This window comes from Triticum dicoccoides, unplaced genomic scaffold (genome assembly GCF_002162155.2).
Source record: "Triticum dicoccoides isolate Atlit2015 ecotype Zavitan unplaced genomic scaffold, WEW_v2.0 scaffold35359, whole genome shotgun sequence".
Taxonomy (NCBI): Eukaryota; Viridiplantae; Streptophyta; class Magnoliopsida; order Poales; family Poaceae; genus Triticum; species Triticum dicoccoides.
Genome location: NW_021265679.1, coordinates 90,841 through 116,433, shown reverse-complemented (window position 1 = coordinate 116,433; position 25,593 = coordinate 90,841). Strand labels below are relative to the sequence as shown.

At 48.3% G+C, this 25,593-nt stretch overlaps 2 protein-coding genes across 2 annotated transcripts; both read left to right on the top strand.

Moving 5' to 3' along the window:
* Positions 1 to 17,107: 17,107 nt before the first annotated feature.
* Positions 17,108 to 20,571, top strand: LOC119345976 (dihydrolipoyllysine-residue acetyltransferase component 5 of pyruvate dehydrogenase complex, chloroplastic-like). Its single transcript, XM_037615759.1, has 6 exons — positions 17,108 to 18,138; positions 18,229 to 18,420; positions 18,515 to 18,602; positions 19,828 to 19,898; positions 19,983 to 20,066; positions 20,162 to 20,571. Exons 1-6 carry the CDS (start codon positions 17,308 to 17,310, stop codon positions 20,264 to 20,266), a joined length of 1,371 nt encoding a protein of 456 aa, XP_037471656.1. The 5' UTR covers positions 17,108 to 17,307; the 3' UTR covers positions 20,267 to 20,571.
* A 135-nt stretch (positions 20,572 to 20,706) lies between these two features.
* On the top strand, positions 20,707 to 22,356 carry LOC119345977. The gene has a single exon (XM_037615760.1). The coding sequence runs from the start codon at positions 21,197 to 21,199 to the stop codon at positions 22,112 to 22,114; it is 918 nt and encodes a 305-aa protein (XP_037471657.1). The 5' UTR covers positions 20,707 to 21,196; the 3' UTR covers positions 22,115 to 22,356.
* Positions 22,357 to 25,593: the final 3,237 nt, after the last annotated feature.

The window sequence follows — 25,593 nt, the reverse complement described above, 5'->3', positions numbered from 1 at the left end:
GCCAACTGGTTTGGACGGAACAGCCGAAACGGGGTCTGGCAAATCGCAGAATGGAGGAAACGGACTTCTACTCGACTGCCTATGGTCGAAATAGGATACTGTTGGCGTACCGTAAAACAGAGGAAACAAACTTCTCTCCAACCGCCTATGGTAGAAACAGAGTCTTGTTGATCGGGAGGGGTGTGACGTACCGCAAAACGGAGGAAACAGACTTCTCTTCGAGCGCCTACGATCGAAATGGGGTCCTGTTCATCGGTAGGGGTGTGGCGTACCGCAAAACGGGACTCCATAGGCTATTGTTCATCCATAGTCCACTGCCTCACTCCAGCCTCCACGGGCTATTGTTCATCCACCATCGACTTCCTTTAGCCTCCACCTGCTACTATTCATCCATCGTCGACTTCCTCCAGCCTCCACCAGCCACTGTTCATCCACGGGCCACTGTCCATCCAGTCTCCACCGGCTACTGTTCAACCAGCCTTCATGGGGTCCTGTTCATCCACCCCAACCGGTTAGGTTGTGTGGCAGCCTCCTCGGGGTCCTGTTCAAACAGTGGCAACCGCGTACTACCACGGGGTCCGGTTCATCCAGCGACAACTACCTACACACAGTCGGGGCCCTGTTCATCCAACCCCCACCGGGAACTGTTCATCCACAGCCAACCAACCGGCTGGACTCACGATGTCTCGACTCATTCTACATATCGCGCACGCGGCAGCAACGGGCACTGTCCATCCAGAGGCAACCCAACCGGCTAGCTATGTCTCGCACGGGGGTTCGATCGGTTTCAGTAAGCAGCAACAGCGATCGGTCGGGTTCAGTTAGCAATGAAGCAGTCGGTCGGCTTCAGTTAGCAGCGAAGGGTTCGATCGATCAGCTTTAGTGTGTAGTAGTGAGATCGCTCGAGTTCAGTTATAGCGACACAACTCACACCACGCGCTCATATGAGAGAGAAATGCGCAAACCACACTACATCGCTTGGCCCCGACCACCCACCGTAATCGGAAACTACGCAAAAATTTCCTCGCCCTCACTTCTACCATGATTTTTTATGTCATGGACAGCCCAAAGAATGCCATGCAGGTGCGTCCCCGGCCCACCTAGGACGAAAAGTCCATTTTCTGTCATGATTTTTTGTCACAAAAGTAGGAGCCCACCACATCTATGATGATACGTGTTTTTGTCACAATGATCGTCAAGGATGTGTCTTTTTTTGTAGTGCTACTACTAAAATGTGTCCTTTTGAAATTGTGTATGGTTTCCTACCTCATGCACCCATTGATTTGTTGCCACTTCTATCTTCAGAGAAGGTTAATTTTGATGCTAAACAACATGTTGAATTGATATTAAAAATGCACGAGTTAACTAAGGAAAATATTGAGCGTGTGAATGCTAAATATAAACTTGTTGGAGATAAAGGTAGAAAACATGTTGTCTTTGCACCTGGCGATCTTGTTTGGTTACATTTACGTAAGGATAGGTTTCCTGATTTGCGTAAATCTAAGCTAATGCCACGTGTTGATGGTCCTTTTATGGTGTTGTCTTTTAAGTATGAGAAGATAGGAAACTCTTCTCTGCCTCTGCACCCATTGCACACATTGATCGTCATACACAGACAAACCGGTAATGCTGATAGTGGTAGATCAACATCATAATAGCAGCAAGATCACTCGCAAAAAAACAATAGTAGCAAAATAATCAACGATGCTACGACGGTCATGTGCATCTGATAGTGATACTGACTCGTAAATCTCGTCCAGATTGACTCCCCTACCCTACTGATCTGATTTCATTTGCTTCACGATGCAAAATAAGCAGGACAGATTACTTTTACTGAATGGTGGCAGCCGGTACGATAACTTAATCCATATTCATGTCTATCTACACCGGTGGCGGTAGCATGATATCTTTCCCGGGACCCCAGGTGGACTGGGGCGAAGCACTGTACACTTGTGGCCCAAGTGTACAATTTTTTTTCTTTTTTTCTTTTCTGTTTTATTTTCTTTCACTATTTTGCATTTAACTATTCTACCAATTGAATTTTGTCGATTACAAAATTGGTCACATAAATACAAGGCAGCATTCTGGGTCTACTCAAAAAGTTTCAGATCATTAGGAATTGTTGCAATACTTTTATAAATTGAAAAGGTCGATTAAATGGATGCTGGTCTACTGTTTTAATACCTAGGGGCAGTTTAACAACTCAAATAATGTTGGTTTCTACATGAAAAACAATTAGTGATTATTTGCAATATTATGAGCTATTTTGTTTACATTTTTTGGTGATGAGGACATCAATACCATTGTTACACCCACAGCCCCTGCTGCTATACATACTGGACCAATTACTAGAGCTCGCGCACGCCAATTAAATTATCATGTACTTTCGTTTCTTGGTAACGATTCTAATGTTCATGAGAATATGATGCTGCCTAAATTGGATACATTTGTTTTGCTTACAAATGAAGGGCCTAGCTTGGACAAGAAAGATGAACCTTGGATCAAGTTCAAGCATGGAGATGATGGCATACGCAAGGGGGTCAAGAACGGAATTACAAGTGATGATTTCAGGACTTTAAAGCCACCATAAGGAGTGCATGAAGCCTTAGACGAAATATACAAGATGCCACTTCATAAATTTCGTCCAGAGGCTATTTTAGGTGCTGCGTCACCTTATTATTGGGCCAGGTCCATGTATTTTCGAAATACTTAAGTATAGGCTGTTTTTAGAGTCCGTATGTGTGGGGAAACAAGAGTTAGGGTTGGTTTCGGACCCCTCCTCCAAGGGCCACGAAATCCCCCCCTCTTCCTCCATATATACAGCCCTTAGGGCGTCATTTAGACTTTGGGTTTTGTTTAGATTAAAAGTTCGCCATAGCTGCAACTTCGCATACTTCGTTTGTGTCCAGCGACCAGACCAAGACGTCACAGAACCCCACCTTGATCAATAAAGCTTTCATCTTATATTCGCAATATCTAGAGTGCAACCTCAGTTTCTTGCTTGTTCTTTGTTTGCTCGCAGGAAACAGGCCCTCGTGGTTAGGTTGATCGTGCTCCGGCGTGGTCAATAACCCCCCGGAGTTGGTTTAGCAATTGCTAAGGCGCGACGTCCTCGCACGTTCGTAGTCGGATCGTCAAAGTCGACTTTCTCTAAAACGATAGCCACCATCTCATCGAAAGACGGGACACCTTTGCCTCTATCATTTGGAGAAGTAAGTATTTGACTACAAATTAAATTTGAATTTGACTTTGATTTTTATTAAGTGGCAATTTGCATGTAATTAGGATGACATGGCCGCCATTAGGGGGAGATTACTGTAGAATGATTCTGGGGGTGTTACACATCTCCTCTACTATTCCATTAGGCTTTGCATGATCGACTTGAATGACACAACCTGGCCACCGGTTGCAACACTCTTGAATTAGACTCCACCAGTGATTGAGTGAATTGATCGTGCATTCAGATGATATCGTCACATTGCGTTGATAGTGCTTAGTAATATACTTTCAATACGTGTCCATGTTTCGATTAGTCCCTGCAATCGGACCGATGCACCCATTCTCGCATGCCATGACCAATGCCTTATCTTCCTTAGACGAATAGTTGCTTGACCAAGACCCCTTTTTTGTTGTAGGGCAACATTAACTGCTCCATTGTCAACTCCATTGCATGCATCATTTGTCAACGTAATTTCGTCTATGTCGAAAGATTCATTCATCAAGTTCATAAAGGAGTGTTGAATACATATAAAAATAATATGATTCAGTCATAAGTTCATGAATGGTGCATCATCATTCATAATTCAAAACATTGCATAATATCGACATATAATAAAAAATCAAACCTTTTTCTGCTTAGGATCGAAGTCATCGACATTGTCAACTCGCTGGCCTAGAAGAAGGTGCCCGTCATGGTTGGTGAAGGGGCTGCAATGCTCATGGGAGGAGGTTTGGTGTTGCCGGTCACCGAAGGTCTCACAGTCTTCTCCTGCTTCTTCGCCCGTGGCCCAAGTCGTGGTCGCACAATGCCGTTTGCCTCCGCTCCTCCCAAGCCGGTGGGGACCCGACGATGGCGCCATGTGTCCAACACGCCGGTGTGTGGCCGCGTGGAAGATGGAGTAAGGGCAACGACGATTGTTGTTGTAGATCGCAGACCCGTGGTACGACCATAAGCGACAGGGGTGGATGCCTGCCCAGCTGTTACGGCGACCCGCAGAGATCGCTAGAGGCGTGGAGATAAAGAGGCCACGACGTGGAGTTGAAGGGGTTGTTTCTTTCCTGCCAATGTAAATTATGCTATTGGGAAAGATCCATGTTCCCCTCTGTATGGGGGAAAATGTGGTGTTGTTTTTGTGGCCACCTAATTTTTTGAGGATATAGGGAAGCTGCTAGAGCGTGTTTTGTGCCAACTTTCGTTATAGCATGTTTTTTAAGGGAAAGAGAAGCCGTTGGAGATGCTTTTAGTTACTACATACACTAGTGATCATAGTATCATATTTTTATTTTATTTATTCATTTTTAGAATCCCAACAAAATGGTGGATATGATGCTTGCCTTGTTTAATACATTATGGAACTGTAGCAGAACATGACACTAGAATCTTCTCTCACATATTCTCCTTCTAAGTTTATGTGTGGTTTGAGTCTGTTGATTGTACGAGTCTCACGCATGGGCTAGCACAGCTGGTGGTGATGTGATTCACACGAGTCTGAGATTATATATGTAGGGCCAACCGATACACGATACTTGTTAATTGTAATGCCACACACATATCTCCTTGTAAGGTAGTATACACTTATAGTACTTGCATTGGGAGAGGTCCAAAGTTCGAATTAAATAAATCATAGAAATCTATCATGTTAAAAAAATTGTAAGACATATTAAGCCTTTTTTTAAGGAGTTCGGTGGCAATATGGCAATTGGGCTTGTTGCTAGTCAGATTCTAACCTATAAGGTTGCTAGCCAACTTGGCTCCAGAATGATCCCGAATTTGTCCACTTTTGGCCGTCGGATGCTGGTCAATCTGGTCTTCAGTTTCATCTCCAACGTTGGATCTACGTTGATTCTATTTTACCTTGCTGTTGTTTTTCCAGGGCAAATGACTGGTGGGCTCGTGTGGTGTGGCTATTGGCTGGGTAAACCGTATAAAAGTGTGAGACGAGCATGCGCGTCGTGCGTTTCTGGGCGGCAGCAGTTGCAGCTTCCTCCTGTTTTTGTGCCTGGGTCATTGGTTGCTGCAGCTGCGAGTGGGTCTGCTCTTTTGCTGGACCCACGCATCAGTTGGTTGGCGTGTGATGGTTCGTGTGAACTGTTGCTGCTGTTGCGTAGCATCGGTTGGAGAGAGGGAGGGCTGACTCCTGCATCGTGGGTTTGGCTGACGCCTACTCTCCATGCCGCGTCGCGTCGCAGGGCCCAATGGACGTGCGAGCGTCACTCGGGTGGCCCTCGTGTTCCTGTTCTCAAAAAAGGTCTTCACGTTTGCATGTCCACTGTGGGGTGGTTGAATCATATCTTCCTATCTCTCTGACAATAGGGCTCACGGTCCACTCCAAACACGTGTCGGCCTACATTTCGTGGGTGCTGTTGCTCCTCTGTCCGAGTGCATGCACCGACGCGATGGAGAGAGAGCCTCTTTTCTCTTCTGCGTTTACCTTTCCTCCTCCTTTCGCTCTGAGACAATCCTGTACATGCTTCGTTCGGCCGGTCGCTCTCTCCCTCCTCTCCGCGCTGCTGCGCCCTCTCCTCGACTCCTCGTCGACTCGTCTCGCCTGCTTCGACTCTCCTGCGCCAAGGTCTGTTGCGATGGGCCTCCTTTGCTCGATGGGCGCCCCTGGTTGAGGTTCGTAATGGCCTTCTTCTCATGTTCTTCACCTCTCTTTTTGCTTCACCTTACTAATTTCACCTGCTTTGATTAGTTTCATTCGTGCGCAGTTTGGTTCGCCTTGCCATTGTTGACTGCGTCGAGCCATGGATCCTTCTATCCTTACCACTGAGGTTAGTACACGCCGCTTCTGCTTGCCCATGAGATGTTTGATGAAATGTGCATGTGCTGCTCGATGAAATCCGTATGTGCTAACGTTTGTTCTACAGTTCAGGCTGTTTTTCTCGTTTGTCCTGCTGCGTTGCTTGCGTGCTTCTCCTTCTAGCTCGGATAAATAGCTTGTTCTTTTACTTCTCTGACCGGCGAGTGTTTCTTGCTTGCGTGTGTGTCGTTGCAAGCCATGGTTATGCTCTGACCGGTTTTTTTTCTTTATGCTTGGCAGGTTGTACGATCTTGTCCGTTGCTGCATCTCCTCTCCGTTTTGCTCGTTGTTGCATTTGCGTCCTGCTCATCAAGGTTTGCTGCTCTCCGCTCTGCCTGCCTTCGTGTTGTACTTCCTGTATGTGCTATCATATTGTCTAGCCTGTAATTGTTTTAATATGTATTTCGGATATGGCCGGCCGTCGTGTGCTGTTCGTTCTTGTGTTCATTATATCCCGTGCTCGCGTGTGAGCAGGATGTGTGCGTTTGTTTCAGTCATTGTACCTATTTTGGAGGCCGTGGTGGCTCGTTGCGTCTGTGGTCACTTTTGTATTTATGTGAGGTCGCAGAGGATGGGTCTGTCCTTACTGGGGTAGTGCTCGAGCTTCCGAGGGATGGTTCTGGTCCAGTGCTACGAAGGGAGTTCTTTTGGAGCTCCGCCTGGTGTTGTTTCATGAACGCCTATGAACAGGATGCTCTACATGCCATACGTAATTTACAAGGTCTATACATTGTGTGCTAATGTTGACCATTTACGGCAAGGGTTAGGCAAACATTTTATCCTGTAGAATGTGTTACCAGTTCTTAGCACACGCCAGTTATTTATTTTGCGTTTTTAATGCATCGCATGATTTTTTTTATAACAAGGCATCCTCCAAAGCCATTCCACGGAAGTGGCAAGAGGCAGTTCTCGACAAATCGCTATAAGGTGTTCTCTCTATACCTGTTGATTTTTCCTTCTCTCTGGTTTTGATTTCCGATATACAGTTTATATAAACACCACAATATGCCAGATATGAAAGAGAAAAGCGACAGAAGAATCCAATGGAAGAATTTGGTGAAGAACAAGGTGCCTCTCTCTCTCATGTGAACACAGTAAGTTTATTCCTGCATTTTGATGCTACGATTCATGCTAATGTAAACATGAGCTGTGCACCTGGTGCAGTGTTAGACTAAGTATATAGTAGATATACGTGTTGTAACATAATCTGTATTTGTACGGTTCCCTCTTATAAATATATGACAGCCGTGCCCACCAAGGGCATCGAGCATTGTTCCAAACCCTAGTTTGTCTAACATGGTATCAGACGACGCGTTCGATCCGCGCCGTGCTTCCGCCTCTGCCGTCGCTGCGTCGGCCTCTGCCGCCGTGCCGCCTCCGTCAACCCTCGCGATGGATTCGCCGTTCATGGCATCCGCACCCCTCGCCTGGGCTCATCCGGGTGCCTCGGGGTCGCACCCGCCTGCGCCCCGATCGCTCGCGCCCCGATCGCCAGCGATCCCATCCGGCCCCGATGCATCAGGCGCTCCTGCATGGCCGCCTCGTGATGCATCTGGTGCACCAGCGATTCCATCTGGCCCCGATGCATTAGGCGTTCCTGCATGGCCGCCTCGCGATGCGTATGGCGTCTCTGCATGGCCGCCTCGTGATGCATCTGGTGCACCAGCGATTCCATCTGGCCCCGATGCATTAGGCGTTCCTGCATGCCCGCCTCGCGATTCATCTGGCGCTCCTGCGCGACTGCTCTACGCTGGGAATCAGCCCCCTGCTGCGTCGCCCTACGTCGGGACTCAAGCGCATGCTGCGGCGCCGGCCTCCGGCCCCCCTGGTGCTCCCGTTCAGGTCCCCTACGGCGGGCCGTATCCAGCGCCGTACGTCGCGCCGTCGCCGTACGTCGCGCCGGTGCCGTATGCTTCATCCTCCGCGGTGCCCTACGAGGCGCCGTACGGCGCGCCCTACGCGGCCTCTGTGCCGTATGTCGCGTCACTGCAGCCCTACGGCGTCCTACGGTCATCGCCAACACTACCATGCGCCTCCGTCGGCCGATGCGCTGATTCCGTACAGTGCTTCTCCGACGCTTGACTCGCAGCTCTCCGCACCGGTGGATGAACCAGGACCGTTCCACTTCGCTCATCTAGTGACGGTGAAACTCTCTGCTGATAACTACCTCTTGTGGCGCGCTCAGGTGTTGCCACTGATGCGTAGTCACTACCTTGAGGGGTATGTCGACGGTACGCTGCCATGTCCCCCGGCCATGATTCCGGTGCCCTCGGCCGCTGGTGGCTCCGTCATGGTGACCAACCCTGCTCATCGTCGGTGGATCGCTCAGGATCAGGCTATTCTGGGTGCCATTCAGTCCTCGCCCACTCCTTCCGTGGCTGGCACGGTGGTCTTTGCCGCGACGTCGAGGGATGCATGGGCCACTCTCGATTCCAGCTTCTCCTCGTAGTCGCTGGCACGTTCTTCTGCCATTCGTAACCAGCTAGGTGAGGTCAAGAAAAATGATCTCTCCGTCACGGCCTTCTTCAACAAGGTCAAAAGCCTGGCCGATACACTGTCATCTATTGGGAAGCCTCTTCGTGATGAGGAGTTTACTTCGTTCATTCTCAATGGGCTTGATGAGGACTATGATTCTCTTGTTGAAAACATCAACGGACGTGACACCCCGATGCCGCCTCGCGATCTCTACGCACGTCTCCTCAACACCGAACAGCGGCTTGCTGCCCGTTGCTCCGTCGGCGTCTACACGGAGGGTCCCTCTGCGAACGCTGCTCTCCGCGGGGGTGCCCGTGGTGCCAAGCAGAAGGCGCCGCCGTCCACGGGCAACCAGCCCCGTCCGCCCGCTCCACCTCCTCCGACGGCTGGCCGCAAGCGGCTACACTGTGAGGCATGTGGTGGTGGGGTTGAGTGTCAGCTTTGTGGCATCGAGGGGCACTTGGCGTCTCGCTGTCATCGTCGCTTTAAACGTGATTTCCTTGGCATTGGGAACAATGGGAAGGGTAACGAGAAGCAAGCTGCTCTCGCCACACAGGAGCCTGGGTTCACTCCTTCGTACTCGGTGGACCCTGCATGGTACATGGACACAGGCGCCACGGACCATTTGACGAGCCAGCTTGACAAGCTGGCCACTCGCCAGGCCTACACCGGTCATGATCAGGTCCGCACTGCAAATGGATCAGGTATGCCCATCTCACATGTTGGTCAGGCATCTCTTCTTTCGCGTACCACTAAAACCTTGCGTCTTCTTGATGTCCTTCGTGTTCCTTCAGTCACACGTAGTTTACTCTCGGTTCCTAAATTAACTCGTGACAACAATGTGTTTGTTGAGTTTCACCCTTTTCCATTTTTTTGTTAAGGACCGGGACACGAGGGACGTTCTACTTAGTGGTCGAGCTCGCGACGGATTATATGCGCTTGATGTGCCACGAGTCCATGCACGAGTTCCTCAAGTTTTCAGTGGTGTTCGGGTGTCATCGTCGCAGTGGCATTCTCGCCTTGGCCATCCTGCCACTCCCATTGTGCGCCATGTGCTTCATCGTCATAGTCTTCCTGTCGAGTCGAGTAATAAGGAGTTTCTAGTGTGTGATGCCTGTCAACAAGGCAAGAGTCATCAGTTGCCTTTTTCTGTATCTAGTCGTGTTGTCAAGGCTCCTCTCGAACTTGTGTTTTCAGATGTGTGGGGCTATGCCCAAACTTCTGTCAGTGGTCACAACTATTATGTCAGTTTCATCGATGCTTTCAGTCGCTTTACTTGGATTTATCTTATTAAGCACAAATCTGATGTGTTTCATGTCTTTATGCAATTTCAAGCACATGTTGAGCGGTTGCTTAAGCAAAAAATTATCAATGTTCAATCCGACTGGGGGGGGGGGGTGAATATCGTAATCTCAACACCTTCTTTCAGAAGCTTGGCATCTCACACCATGTCTCTTGTCCTCATACACATCAGCAGAACGGTGCAGCTGAGCGCAAGCACCGTCACATAGTTGAAACTGGTCTAACCCTTCTTGCACATGCCTCTGTTCCTTTTAGGTTCTGGAGCGATGCTTTTGTCACTGCTTGTTTTTTGATAAACAGGACTCCCACACGACTTCTTCGTATGAAGTCTCCTCTCGAGGTGTTGCTTCATGAAACTCCAGATTACTCCTTTCTTAAAGTGTTTGGTTGTGCGTGTTGGCCACATCTTCGTCCGTACAACAAGCATAAACTTGAGTATCGATCAAAAAAATGTGTGTTCCTTGGGTACAGTCCTCTCCACAAAGGTTACAAGTGTCTCCACATTCCAACGAATCGTGTTTACATTTCCCGTGATGTTGTGTTCGATGAGACTGTCTTCCCTTTTTCCACGCTCACATCTTCCACTGATACTCCCGTCACCGAGTTGCACTCTTTTCCAGTTTTGCTTGATCAGTTTGTGGATGCTGCATATTCTCCTCTGTTGTTGCCTAACCATAGTGCAGGGACTGGACGAGGTGCGTGACTTGAGCTTCTTGAGGATGATAATGAGGCCTCACCTGCGCCAGCCGCCGCTACGCCGGCTGCGCCTGCTGCTACGCCGGCTGCACCCACGTCACCTGGGTCCGTGGCCTCGTTGTCGCCTACGCCGGCTAACCCCGCGGCGCTGTCGCCTGGGTCGCCTGGGCCCTTGGCCTCGCTGTCACCTGGGCCAGCTGACCCCGCGGTGATGTCGCCTGGGCCGGCTGACCCCGCGGCGTTGCTCCCTGGGCTGGCTGCTCCCGCGGCACAGTCACCTGAGCGGACGGCTTCGCCGATCGTTGCTTCGAGCGGCTCGTCTTCACCGACCACTCCAGGCACGTCTTCTTCACCGGCTTCGCCGCTAATGGACAGTGGCTCCTCTGTGGTGGCTGTTCCACCGCCACCTCCGCCTGTCGTCCTGCGTCCTCATACTCGCAGCAAGAGTGGCATCTTCCAACCGAAGAAGCGCACTGACGACACTGTTGCATGGCTTGCGGCCTGTATGGCGCATGCTGAGGCCGATCCTACGACTGAACCACGACATTTTCAGGCAGCACTTGGCATTCCACACTGGCGTGCTGCGATGGAGCAGGAGATTCATGCTCTTCAACGAAACAACACTTGGCGCTTGGTTCCACCTCCATCTGGTGTCAATGTCATTGACTCTAAATGGGTATTCAAGGTGAAGAAACATGCTGATGGTTCCATTGAGAGATACAAGGCACGTCTGGTTGCCAAGGGATTCAAACAACGGTATGGTATTGATTATGCAGACACATTCAGTCCTATTATTAAACCAACCACTATTCGTGTTCTTCTCTCCTTGGCTGTTACTCGAGGATGGTCGCTTCGACAGCTTGACGTTCAGAATGCTTTTCTCCATGGAGTTCTGGAAGAAGAGGTTTATATGCGTCAGCCGTCCGGTTTTGTTGATCCTGCTCAGCCACATCATTTGTGTCGTCTTGTCAAAGCTCTTTATGGTCTGAAGCAGGCCCCTCGTGCGTGGCATGCACGTCTTGGCGCTGCTCTTCGTGCTCATGGGTTTGTGCCTTCTGCAGCGGACACGTCTTTGTTTATCCTTCAGCGACCGGCGGTGACTATGTACATTCTGGTCTATGTTGATGACATCATCCTTGTTAGTTCGTCTACTGCTGCTACGGATCGGCTGGTGTCCTCTCTTGGTGCTGAGTTTGCTGTTAAGGATCTTGGGAGACTGCATTATTTTCTGGGTCTCGAGGTTCTTCATTCTGATGGTGGCTTGACTCTTACTCAGAAGAAGTACTCCCAGGATCTCCTTCGTCGTGCAGGTATGTTGCAGTGCAAGCCTGCTTCGACTCCCATGTCTGTCACGGACAAACTGACAGCTCTTGCTGGTGACTTGCTTTCTCCTGAGGATGCCACTGAGTATCGCAGCATTGTTGGTGCACTGCAATACTTGCTCATCACTCGACCAGACATATCGTTTGCAGTGAACCGTGTGTGCCAGTATCTTCATGCGCCGCGTGATTCTCACTGGTCCGCTGTTAAGCGCATCTTGCGCTATGTTCGTCACACTGGTTCATATGGCCTTCATCTTCAGTCGGCGCCTTCTGGACTGATCTCCGCATTTTCTGATGCCGACTGGGCTGGTAATCCTGATGACAGGCGATCCACGGGGGACATGCTGTGTTCTTTGGACCTAACTTGATCGCCTGGCAAGCTCGCAAGCAAGCTACGGTGTCTCGGAGTAGTACTGAAGCTGAGTACAAAGCGGTTGCTAATGCCACAGCTGAGATCATGTGGGTGCAGTCGTTGCTTCAGGAGTTGAAGGTCTCTCCAACTCAGCCGCCTGTTCTTTGGTGTGATAACATCGGTGCTACATACCTTTCATCCAATCCAGTATTTCATGCCCGAACGAAGCACATCGAAGTTGACTATCACTTTGTGAGGGAACGTGTTGCTCAGAAGCTTCTTCAGATCAAGTTTGTTTCTTCTAAGGATCAACTTGCTGATATTTTCACTAAGCCCTTGCCCTTGCCTTCTTTTGAGGGATGTCGACGCAATCTTAATCTTCTGAGTGTTTCAGGACATAGTTAAGATTGAGGGAGGGTGTTAGACTAAGTATATAGTAGATATACGTGTTGTACCATAATCTGTATTTGTATGGTTCCCTCTTATAAATATATGACAGCCGTGCCCACTAAGGGCATCGAGCATTGTTCCAAACCCTAGTTTGTCTAACATGCAGGAAAGGGGAAGGAGGCCACACTGATGCTTTTCAGGTAAATGCTTCTACATTTTTTTTCTTCTATTGGTGCCTTGGGACTCATATATATCATCAGGTTTACTTGCCCTCGGGTTTCCCACTTATTGAACACATGCCCCGGCATATCACAATCTCTTTTGTTCCAAGATTTTCCTTTGGCTGTAACTCTTTCAATTTAACTTCATTATCCAATATATAATGCTCTTTGGATCCATGGGATCCGTTAGGCAAACTGTCCCTTACATCTTTATGTGGTTTTGCTTTGGGTTTCTTCGCGGAGTGGCTAGATTTGGAGTGAGAATCGTTTTTCCTCTCTTTAACTCCAGCAGAAAAAATGAGCACCCTTGTCAACATCCAGAAGATCAGAAGATGTTGGAACATTCTTCTTTTGTTCACTGTGAATTCTTTCGGCCTCACTCTTGGTGTTATTTTTCACATTTGTATGACAAAGTGAAGTCTCTTTGCTAATAATCTTCTCCAAACAACATGAGCTTATTCATCTATAACTGTGTTTTCTTCGAAGGTAACTACAGAAGCATTGCTTTAATTCTCAGGTTTTATTTTTCTTTCATGTTTCCTATCCAACAGAAAATCTGTGCCACTGGTTGTAACATTTCTTCTAAAGTCAACGCTGTCTTTTCTGTCACAGGTTTACTGTTTTTTCTATTTTCAGTCCTATGGCCTGTCTTTCTATAGCGAGCGTCTTTTACGCTTGGTTACCAAACTTATCAATTAGCATGCCTATTACTCTGCATTGTATAGCCTTTATTATAACTGTAAAGAATACAGTTTGAAGATAATCTGCCAATCCTTCTGTCTTGGATATAAAATAATTAGGCAATTCTAAATTGTCTTAAATTTCCCTGAACTGAAAAATGGACTGATCTACCTGCTGCATGTGCTACTAAACATAAATCTAAAAAACTATTACTGCCATTTTGTTGGCACTTCCCATAATGAACTGGGTTTCTGTTCGCACACATGTACTGCTGGATTATCTATACATGTTGTGATTCACTTTTATCCTCTCTATTCTAATCAGCAGCTTGCTCATTGTTTTTGTTTGTTCATTTATTTGTGTTGCCTCACAAATTATGAGTTGCAAGTATGAGCGGCATCTTCAACCATGCTATTATATGTATTACTTTTCTAAACTGAAGTGTTCCTGACAATTACATATGAGAGTACATATAATTAAGCTGTGCTGACTTGCTTTTCTAAACTAATAAGCTAGAGCTGGAGTTACATATGAGAGTTGAGATAATTAAGTTGTGCTCCTGACTTACTTTTCTGAACCAAAGTGTTCCTAGGATTGCCTTCTTTAATTGCATCTAACTATTAGCTGCATGATAAGAGTAGAGATAAATGTCTTTTCCTCTTACATTTATCTGTATGTTGGTGGCGTTGTTTTTATTCTGTTGATGTTGGTCAATGTAGGTTATTAAATCGTCTCCCTGTTTATGCTTTGTTGTGCATGTGATTCTATATACTTGACTACTTTGTGACATGTATTTGCATAGTCATATACACCTTGTTCCAGGAAGTGAGCTGGATTATCAATATTCTTGGAGCCCTATTTCCAATCTCTCTCAAATTCCCTCTTGTGTTGTAAATTTCTTTGTAGGTTTACTGGTTTTGGTTCACATAGAACAACTCCAGGCTCAGGGTGGACTTTATAAGAGCATCAAGTTGGTGAATGTGAAGCTATATGACCGGGTTCTCCATTCCTATTTTTACGCATTTTGTTCATCCTCAAAATAGTTCCTGGCCGGCTCATTTTTACATGTGTGGCTGTTGTTATTCAAGAGAATTGAGTTAGTGAAATGGCTGGCGTTGCTTAATATGGTGGGCTGGTGGCCACTCAAACCCGCTCTACATAGTTGAATTGTTAGATTTTTCCAGTGATGTCTTTAACTTCATATCAGATTCAGATTTTTATCCTGTGTCACTTGCTGTTTTTTTTTTCAGTTACTTGGTAGTCGTGCATCTTATGTCATTTATCGGTTCTTGCTTATGGTTTTCAAAACTCCAGCCATCCACGCCTGCTCGAGCTATGAGAAAGTTCACCTTCAAACTCACTATGACCATGCAACCTCATTAATTTAAAGGTACATATATTTTAAAACAAAAGCCTATGTATTTTTTGCTAAAACACAAAGTCACTGAAAACTGCAAATGTTTTCAGTGTGAACATGATTTCAAATGGGTCTCTTCGAACATGATAAAGTATTTTGACTTATTAAATTAAAATGTGTATATACATTTTATTGTGGACAATAATCCATCATGTTTCCTATTAAAGGGTATTAAATCATGAGTATTTTTTCATCGTGCGTATGAATTTAGAGCATCTCCAGCCGTGCCCCCAGAAAGGCCTCCCCAGGCGAATTTTTCGCGCCGGCGGCTCAGTCATGCCCTCAGGAGCCCGATTTTCGCCGGCCTGGGCCAAAAACAGCGCCGGCGGACCCAGGCCGAACCCGGCATGCTGGGGGGCGCCGGGGCGAGCTATTTTGGCGCGAAAAAGCCGCGGGTCAGCAACACTGCGCCTCGTCTTTCCCTAACGGTCTCGGTTCCCGCGGGAAATCAATGGCAAGGCTGTCGCCGGTCAGCCTTGCCATTGATTCCTCACGGGCGGCGCGTCACGGGACGGCGCGCCGACGCCTCCCCTCCCTCGCACGCGTACACACGGGCGCGGCGTGGCTATATAGCCGGTGGCCTCACTCGCCTGTGCCCACACCAGCCCCGCCCCTCGCCGCCGCCCAGCCCCTCCCTCTCCCTCTACCTCTCCCGAGCCCATCGCCATGGCAGAGCGTTTCCCTGAAGACGAGGCGGCGGCCAACGGCTTCGGCCGCCGTTCTCTCTGCGAACAGGAGTCCTGACTCCTGTTCCAAGTGAACATCCCGGTGCCGCCGGACATGCGCGCCGGGCCGACGGGGTGGAGCGACGGGGGAGTGCCCATTCCCCCGTTGCCCGACGCCGTGGCCAAGCCCAAATACTTCGCCGAGGAAGTCGAGGTCGTACGCGCCTCCCTCACCGACGCCCAACTCTCCCTCCCCCAGTACGTCGCCGACAACCACGCGGCTTGTGCGGCGTACTTCGAGCGCCGCCAGCAGCAGCGGTTGGCGTCCACCAACGGCCAGAAGAACAGCGAGGGGTGCCACCTGTGGTGGGGCGTCCCCGGCCGCACACTCAAGGGCGTGCTGACATACCTCGAGGGCGGCAACGACCCGCCGTTGGCGTACCCGGCGAGGGTGGCCACCCCGGCGCACCACCGACGCGCCGAGCCATGGGCGCCAAGGAGGTTCGGGTCCTCCTCTTCTTCCTCCTCGCGATCTTCCTCGCACTCCTCCGATACTCCGGCCCTGCTTGGCGTCAAGGCCGAGCCCGCGGCGGAGACGCCGCTCGGCCGACGCACTCGCAGCGCCGGCATCGTCATCAACGAGGGCGGCCGGCGCACCTCCTCGTCGGCTCCTCCTCCGCGCTTCGTCAAGCCAAAGACGGAGCCGGGGCTCGCGCCTGTGAAGACGGAGCCGGGGCTCGCGCCGGTGAAGATGGAGCTCGATGACGACGACGCGACCTAGAATGGACGCGCAGGGACTCCATAGCGATGGAGAAGGAGCGCCTGGAGAAGGCGAAGGAGCGCCAGTGCGTCGCCCTGCGCCGCTTCGCGGAGCGCCGACGCGACGAAGGCGGAGTCGTCGTCATCTGCAACAGCGACGACGACGACGCGCCGCCGCCACCAGCCCGCGTTGGCGACGCCGGTCAGGGGTCCACCAGGGACGGCCGCGTCAAGGAGGAGAAGCCCGACGACGACGGCGACGATGGCGGCGACTACTCGGCGTTCAGCCAGTTTCTTTTTAGATTAGTTATCTATTTTGCTATGTAATGAAAATCCGTGAACATGTCTAATATATGCCCAAGTTCACCGAAATTTAGTCGTGTTTAGCCGAACTTCGCCGAACTGTGCCGAAATTTGCTATACAAATTTTATTTTTAAACGCGTCTGGGGCGGCCCTGGGGCCGGCGGCTAGGGACCAACTCGCCCAGGCCCAATTTTTACGTCGGCTCACCCCAGGCGGCGATTTTAGGTGCTCCCTGGGGGCCAACGGCTGAAGATGCTCTTAGGCCTTGTACAATGGGAGGCGCTTAGAGAGATGCTTAGAAAAATAAACCGGGTTTTTCTGAAACACCGATGCCTATTTCTATAGCAGAGACGCTTAGTTAAACGTTTATCCTGTACAAATAAACACCCATGTTTAAAAAACGCACAGTTTATTTCTCTAAGCATTGTCCCTAAGCATCTCTCATTGTACAAGGACTTAGTGTGCCTATGCGCCATTTGATGCAACGGGTCCACTAGTTGGAGGAAAACCCAAAGCAGGCAGGGCAGGCAGCGACCAGCCCAAGCCTCCAGCATCGTCCTCCTCGGCTAATCCGCCCCGCCTCCGATACTCCCAAGGCGGCAGCAGCAGCGGCAGCAACAACAACAGCAAGGGAGCCAAGGCCAACTATCTCAAAGCCTCACTACCCTCTTTCCCTCCTCCTGCCCCTCCCGTCCCCGCAATGGCCGGTCTCCTCCACCTCCACTCCACGCTGCTGCCCTCGGCGTCCCTGCTCCGCCAACGCGGCGGCGCGCAGGCCGTGCCGCGGCGCCGGCGCGCGTGCCGGGTGGAGGCCAAGATCCGGGAGATCTTCATGCCGGCCCTCAGTTCCACCATGACGGAGGGCAAGATCGTCGCCTGGAACGCCGCCGAGGGGGACCGCCTCGCCAAGGGCGACCCTGTTGTTGTCGTGGAGTCTGATAAGGCCGACATGGACGTCGAGACCTTCCACGACGGGTTCCTCGCCGCCGTACTCGTCCCCGCGGGAGAGTCCGCGCCCGTCGGCTCCGCCATCGCGCTCCTCGCCGAGTCCGAGGAGGAGATCCCGCTCGCCCGGTCCCAGGCTGCCAACTTCTCCTCCTCCGCCGCCGCCTCGCCGCCGGCCCCCCAGGAAACCGTCGCCCAAGAAACGTCCCCTGCTCCGCCTCCTCCGGCGCCCGTAGCAGTCTCTGCGCCAGCACTGCCCTCACCGGCCACACAGGGCGGGGCGCGCGTGGTTGCCTCGCCTTATGCCAAGAAGCTCGCAAAGGAGCTCAGCGTTGATCTATTCGCAGTCAGTGGCTCTGGCCCAGGGGGGAGAGTTGTGGCAAAGGACGTAGAGGCTGCGGCAGCTGCCCCCAAGAAAGCTGGGCCAGAGCCAGCTGCTCGACCAGATGTTCCATTGGGATCCACGGCGCCATTCACCACAATGCAGGGCGCTGTGAGCAAGAACATGGTGGAGAGCCTTGCTGTGCCGACGTTCAGGGTCGGGTACACCATCACAACCGATGCTCTCGATGTGCTCTACAAGAAAGTAAGCGCTTAGTGCTCTGTTCAGTACTTACCACCCTTATGTTGGCTGTATGCTGTGAGATAGCTGGATAATTGAGTGAACCTTTTGCAGATTAAGGCAAAGGGTGTGACAATGACAGCGCTGCTGGCGAAGGCTACAGCGATGGCGCTGGTGCAGCATCCTGTGGTGAACTCCAGCTGCAGAGATGGGCAGAGCTTTACTTACAACAGTAGCATCAACATTGCTGTCGCGGTGGCCATCGATGGTGGATTGATAACCCCCGTGCTCCAGGATGCTGATAAGGTTGAATGCTTTGTGTATTTGTTGATTGTTCTGAAGGTTGATGTTTAAACTGGTGCTTTTGTCCGAGTTAATCGAGAACTGTTGGTTTGTGCAGCTTGATATTTATTCACTGTCAAGGAAATGGAAGGAGCTGGTTGATAAGGCTCGGGCAAAGCAGCTGCAGCCCCAGGAGTACAACTCTGGTACTTTGTTTGCTTCACACAAACTTGAATGTCTAGTGCATTGTATATGCATGTTCTCTGTACGCTGATTCAGATTGGTATAGCCTTATAGGGAATTAACTGTTGTTTGTTAGTAAATTCTCAGTGGGGCCTGAAGACGTGCGTCCAGTAGATATTGCTTTAACCAGTTCCACCATTTTTCTTATGATATTGAAATTCACTTCAGTAATAAATAATGTTTACGGCTAACAAACCTGCAGATCACAGTGTGTATAAGTTTCCTTGGATGAACATGTAGTTAATTTCAGGTTGAGAGCAGACCAGAAAAGAACTGAAGTAATTTATATTTTCTTTGTTCTGTTGAAACGTTTTTATAGTCTGGTAGAAAGCTTAACTCATATTTGTGTAATTTAAAATGCTTGAGTTATTGTATGGCTGGTTTACAACTCTCTCACACACACATTGATTGAGATGTTCATCTGAAAAACATTGCCAGCACTGTTATGTCTCTTATCGGACTGTGGCTGAAAAACAAGAGCTGCCTGAAACAGTTGTATTGTTTAATTTGGAAGAAATAGCTATATGAATGTGCTTTACAGAATTTATTGTCTATTAAGAAAGAAATAGAAGGCAAGGTGAGGCACCATGTTATATGTGCCAAACTATACTAATATTGTGCTATGGTCTATCCACGGAGCCTCTGAGTCTTCTCTCCTTGGTATATGTTTGTATAGAGTTTTTTTTTTAAATATAATGTGCTTCATGCCAATGATAGTATTTAGTTTGCATGTACAGGGTTTGTTTGGGTGTTGTTTATGTCAAAAAAGATGACATCTGCTACAGAAACCAGAGCTTGCAAACTAATTAGGCATTTTTTCGGTTGTTCTTATGCTTTCGAAACATAAGATTCAGTTCAAATCAAGCTGTAGATTGTGGACTGCATGTTTTTTTTTGCACTGAAGAGATCTGACTGAATTTCTATAATACACGACAAAGCACTGGAATTATTTTTAATCGCATTTTGCTGTGCTACTTGTACCGTGTTAAAATCATATGGTACTTCATGGCTAAAGTATCTTAGCCAAAAATTGAGCAGTCACATATAAACTTACCAAAGCTACAAAGTTACCTATGACCATCTCCTTTACTTCGGTAGTGCTTTAGATGTTGGGCACAAGAAACTTGTAGGATCCAACTGTACGTGTATGCTCTTGTATGCTAATAACCATCAGTGTTCAATCTGCAGGTACCTTTACTCTTTCAAACCTCGGTATGTTTGGAGTTGATAGATTCGATGCGATCTTGCCACCTGGAACTGTAAGATGAACTTTCCATGTTTCCACTTCTGTTTTCATTTAATGCACGACTCCCCTTTGGTAATAACGTTTTATCTCAAAACAGGGAGCAATCATGGCTGTTGGCTCATCACAACCGACAGTTGTTGGTACAAAAGATGGTAGAATTGGGATCAAGAGCCAAATGCAGGTAAAAAATAATTGTAGTTTTGGCACTTTTGCTTTCGCACCAACCAATTTGAAGTTAATGATTTTGTGCTTATCTGACCTGACCAATAAATCTAGGTCAATGTTACTGCTGATCATCGGGTTATTTATGGATCTGATCTTGCCGCTTTTCTGCAAACTCTGTCCAAGATAATTGAGGATCCCAAGGACCTTACATTCTAGACGCACCAAGTGATTCTTTTTCCCTGATGCGATCACATAGGATGCTTGTCAGTAGATGTGTACATGTTGGTGGTGTGAATTAGTTACTTAAGTTGCCAGATTTGTTGGTATCAGGTAACCTTGTTACCTTCTCCCCATTGGTTTGTTTACCAATAATCCTTTTACCTTCTATTCAGATAGGTGTCAGGCATGAGTATTTACCTGAGTGTTTATTAATTGTTGATTACGTTGAGCTCGATGTACAAGTACAATGGATCATGTCACTGCCACCTTTGAATACAAAGAAATGAAATGAACTTTTATCATCAATATGGTTAAATTTTATTATTGGATCCACACTGATTTCTGAATTATTTGATCTGTATGTTCCCAAACCTGAGCATATCAATCTCACCAAAAAGATGTGACCCGGGAGACAAGAAATAGCGAGCTTGGTCGGGTTGTTGCACTTTCAAGGGTGCCAAGGTGAAATTGTTTAAGAAGAATCAGAGGATGAGTGAAATGTGGCACCATATCTGATATGTTTGAATGTTTGTTTTACAAGTGAAGGCCCATGAGTTCTCCCAACCACCCTCATCACACCATAGTCGAGCTATCTGATATTTTGTCTTGTTGTACGTTCCTGGGGCAGCAGATAGTACATTACTTAATTTGCTGGGAAAGCATTCCAGCCTCAGCTCAGCTGTACTGCCACTCATCTCTACTTGAAGGGTTCTATTAGGTGGCTAGTCTTGTCTCTTGCTTGATGGCCTTGCCATTTTGTAGTGGAAGCAAAGCAAGCCAGCTGCTTTGATCGACCGCCTTCATAAACCCCTCAAGGAGCTTATTCTTGCTTCCATTTCCATAGCCTGGTGGGAAGCCTTTGCCTGCAAAAGCCGCTGCTTCTATTTCTATAGCCTGGTGGGAAGCCATTGCCTGCAAAGCTGCGGCATGGCTGCCGCCTCGTCTGGCCGTGCAGAGGTCGACACCTCTCGCGCGTTCCGGTCTGTCAAGGAGGCGGTTGCCGTGTTCGGTGAGCGCATTCTCGCGATGGAAGCACAGTTCAGGCCGGGTGCCCATGCCAACCATCGTGTTGTTAGGGAGAGGAGTTCTTGGCGAGACTCTGTCGCCATTGCTTCCTCAAAAGAGAAGCTTGAGGGGAGTTCTGACCTCATCAAGGGAAGCCACTCCACCAATCCAAACGCCGTCGCGGTTGCCATTGCCAAGCACGAGGGAAAGAGCAGTGAGCCTGCTAGAATTGTAATGCCAGTGTCTAATGCCCAGCCAATGTGCCTGGTCCCGTTGTCTCCATGGTCCCAGGCATCATCGTCGCCGTCTCTAGCCCACGACGACGACTACGACAAGCAGATCCGGAAGGAATCCAATCTCATGACCATGAGCTCCATCAAGAAGGTGGAGGAAGAGGCGGCCAAGACAAGGCTGGAGGCGGTGCAGGTCAAGAGGAGGCTGGCCGACCTGGAGCTAGCCATGGCGAACCTCAACGCGAAGCTCCACCGTGCCCTCTCGAGGCTGGCATACATAGAGGCCGACAAGGCGGCGGCCGCAAGGGCCAGCATCCAGCAGAGGGACATCAACACGTCGGCGCTGACGGTCTGGGCCAAGGCGAAGCCCGAGCGGCATCCATTGCGACACCTGCTGAGCCTCGACGATGCCGACGAGGAGGTGAAGCATGGCCCGGAAAGGGAGACGACAATGACAACGACAAAGAGGAAGATGCAGAAGCAGAAGCCAATCATGCCCCTTGTTGTTCCGCTCATCAGTGATGTGCTTTTCTCCAAGAAGAAGAGGATGAACGACAAGGAGAGCTTGTACCTGAAGGAGCTCTACAGCTTGCTAAGGCTGTCTTGATCGGTGGTCTCCATGCTGATTAAACTTGTGCTGATGTGTATGATTGTTTGATCTGCATACATAGAGATTATTTTATTACCTAAGGTTAATGAGGCTGAAAAGATACAACAATATAGACCTATTTGCCTCCTTAATGTTAGTTTTAAAATATTCACGAAGGTTGCAACTATTAGCTGAATTCGGTTGCTGAACATGTGGTTCGTCCTTCACAAACAACTTTTATGCAAGGTAGACACATCCTAGACCGAGTTGTTATCCTTCATGAAACTGTCCATGAATTACATAGAAAAAAGTCGAATGGGGTCGTACTTAAAATAGACTTTGAAAAAGGTTATGACAAAGTCAAATGGCCCTTTCTTCAATAGACTCTCGGAATGAAAGGATTTTCTGCAGAGTGGCGTGCAATGATCCATAGCTTTATTTCAGGAGGCAGTGTTGCCATTAAGGTCAATGATGACCTTGGCCACTATTTTCAAACGAAGAAGGGATTGCGACAAAGTGACTCGATATCGCCCATGCTATTCAATATAGTGGCGGATATGCTAGCAGTCATGATTGAGCGTGCCAAGGCTGATGGACAAATTGATGGGGTAGTAAATCATCTAGTTGATGGTGACCTCTCCATACTTCAGTATGCCGACGATACAATTCTCTTCATGGACCATGACCTCGAGAAAGCGAAAAATCTGAAATTAATTTTATCAGCATTCGAGCAACTCTCAGGTCTTAAGATTAATTTTCATAAAAGTGAATTGTTTTGCTTTGGCGAGGCCCAAGACGAGGCTCACCTGTATGCCGAATTGTTCGGATGTGGGTTGGGCCAGTTTTCGATCACATATTTGGGAATACCGATACATTATCGGAGACTTACAAATGCTGAATGGAAACACATCGAGGAGAGGCTGCAAAAAAGACTTAGCAGTTGGAAAGGTAAGCTGCTGTCTCTAGGAGGAAGATTGGTCCTAATAAATTCAGTACTAAGTAATATGGTATTATATATGATCTCCTTCTTCCAGTTGCCAAAAGGAGTTTTACATAGATTGGATTATTTCCGATCAAGATTCTTTTGGCAAGGAGATAGCGAGAAAAAGAAATATCGATTGGCTAAATGGAGTGTGGTTTGCCGTCCCAAAGACCAAGGCGGGTTGGGCATTCATGACCTTGAGGTTAAGAATAGGTCCCTACTCGGCAAATGGTTGTTTAAATTACTAACGGAAGATGGTGTATGGCAAACCCTCCTCAGAAGGAAATATGTGGGCTCCAAGGCAGTATCCCAAGTATATTGGAAGCCCGGGGATTCTCACTTTTGGGCGGGTCTAATGGCTACGAAGAAATATTTCTTTTGCTATGGATCTTTCTCGATTAAGGATGGCTCGGAAATTAGATTCTGGGAGGATATGTGGCTAGGAAATGCCACTCTCCGGGAACAATATCCGGCTCTATACAACATTGTACGTCACAAGGGCGATACTATCGCCACGGTAATGGAATCATTTCCGCCAAATGTGACATTCAGAAGGGATATATTTGGACCCAGACTACAATCGTGGAACATCCTGCTCCAGCAGTTGTGATGAGGACATCAATACAATTGTTACACCCACAGCCCCTGCTGCTATACATACTGGACCAATTACTAGAGCTCGTGCACGCCAACTAAATTACCAGGTACTTTCGTTTCTTGGTAATGATTCTAATGTTCATGAGAATATGATGCTGCCTAAATTGGATACATTTGTTTTGCTTACAAATGAAGGGCCTAGCTTGGAGAAGGATGAACATTGGAGCAAGAACAAGCATGGAGATGATGGCATGCGCAAGGGGAACAAGAACGGAGTTACAAGTGATGATTTCAGGACTTTGAAGCCACCATAATGGGTGCATGAAGCCTTGGACGAAATATACAAGATGCCACTTCATAAATTTCGTCCCGAGGCTATTTTAGGTGCTGCGTCACCTTATTATTGGGCCAGGCCCATGTAATTTCGAAATACATAAGTATAGGCTATTTTTAGAGTCCGTATGTGTGGGGAAACAAGAGATAGGGTTGATTTCGGACCCCTCCACCAAGGGCCACGAAATTCCCCCCTCTTCCTCCATATATACAGCCCTTAGGGCATCGTTTAGACTTTGGGTTTTGTTTAGATTAAAAGTTTTCCATAGCTGCAACTTCGCGTACTTCGTTTGTGTTCAACGACCAGACAAAGGCGTCACAGAACCCCACCTTGATCAATAAAGCTTTCATCTTATATTCGCAATATCCAGATTGCAATCTTAGTTTCTTGCTTGTTCTTCGTTTGCTCGCAGGAAACAGACCCTCGTGGTCAGGTTGATCGTGCTCCGGCGTGGTCAATAACCTCTCGGAGTTGGTTTAGCGATTGCTAAGGCGCGACGTCCTCGCACGTTCGTAGTCGGATCGTCAAAGTCGACTTCCCAAAAAGCGAAATCCACCATCTCATCGAAAGACGGGACACCTCCGCCTCTATCAAGTGGTATCAGATTTCCAGGTTGCTCGGTGAGATTTTACAGTTTTTCGTAGTTTAGATCGAGTCTGTTCTTCATACCTACAGTCTACGAAAAAGCCACAAAAAAAATTAGGGTTAGTTCATCATATCCGAACCAATCTGAGCCTTTGCATAATCTTTTTAGGGTTTTGCTTTGTTGAATTTGCGGTTGCATCGTCGTGTCTAGTTGCTGGTCTTAGAGTCTAGTCTTTTAGAGTTTCGAGTTCTGGTCATAAGTTGTCACGCCGCCGCCGCACCATCATCATCGCCCCTGCCATCTACCACCACCGCTCCGAATTCGTATCCATATACCACCACCAATCCGTGCCCATATACCACCACCGATCCATATCCATATACTACCACCACTACCACCACCGCTGCCATATACCACCACCATATATCCACCACCAATCCGAGTTCCTTGCTTATTAGGTTTGTTTTCGGGATCCATCTAGATTCCGATTCGTGTTTCCTTGCCGGAGTAGGTTTCGGAAAAAAAAAAGTCGGGTAGCCACGCTCCGTTTAGGCCCAAAATTTTTCGAAAACGCATTTTTCGAAAAATTTTCTGGCTATCCTATTTTTAGGTGTTTCTGAGTGTTTTGAGACAGGTGCCATTATAGGAAGTTTTTTTTGACCCGTTTCCAAGTTTTGGGTCCGGGCAGTCGAAAAAAAAAAATTGGTCGAAAAATTTCGTGCCCATCCTGTCAGTTTGAGCTAGGAAGAGTTTTGAGATACTCGCCATTATAGTGATTTTTCGCAAAAAAAAAAAGCAGAGCAAAAAAAAGAGCGCAAAAAAAAAGAGCGAAAAAAATAATTCAGAGTGTGCTTTTCCCTTGTTTACGTGCCGCGCCGTGATTTTGTTGGTGTTCTAGGCTCGCGTCTCTAGCACAGTCTAGCCTAGGACCAGCACAGTACCGTCGTTGAGCGTTTATTCAACTTTGCATCTCTGAATTGATTATTGCTGACCCTTTT

What these genes read in the sequence shown, in the direction of transcription:
- LOC119345977 (XM_037615760.1), top strand. Translation starts at nt 21,197, where the DNA reads ATGGCTGCCGCCTCGTCTGGCCGTGCAGAGGTCGACACCTCTCGCGCG.
- LOC119345976 (XM_037615759.1), top strand. Translation starts at nt 17,308, where the DNA reads ATGGCCGGTCTCCTCCACCTCCACTCCACGCTGCTGCCCTCGGCGTCC. An exon ending in TCGATGTGCTCTACAAGAAA is followed by an intron (nt 18,139 to 18,228) that starts GTAAGCGCTTAG and finishes AACCTTTTGCAG; the next exon opens with ATTAAGGCAAAGGGTGTGAC. An exon ending in TGCTCCAGGATGCTGATAAG is followed by an intron (nt 18,421 to 18,514) that starts GTTGAATGCTTT and finishes TGGTTTGTGCAG; the next exon opens with CTTGATATTTATTCACTGTC.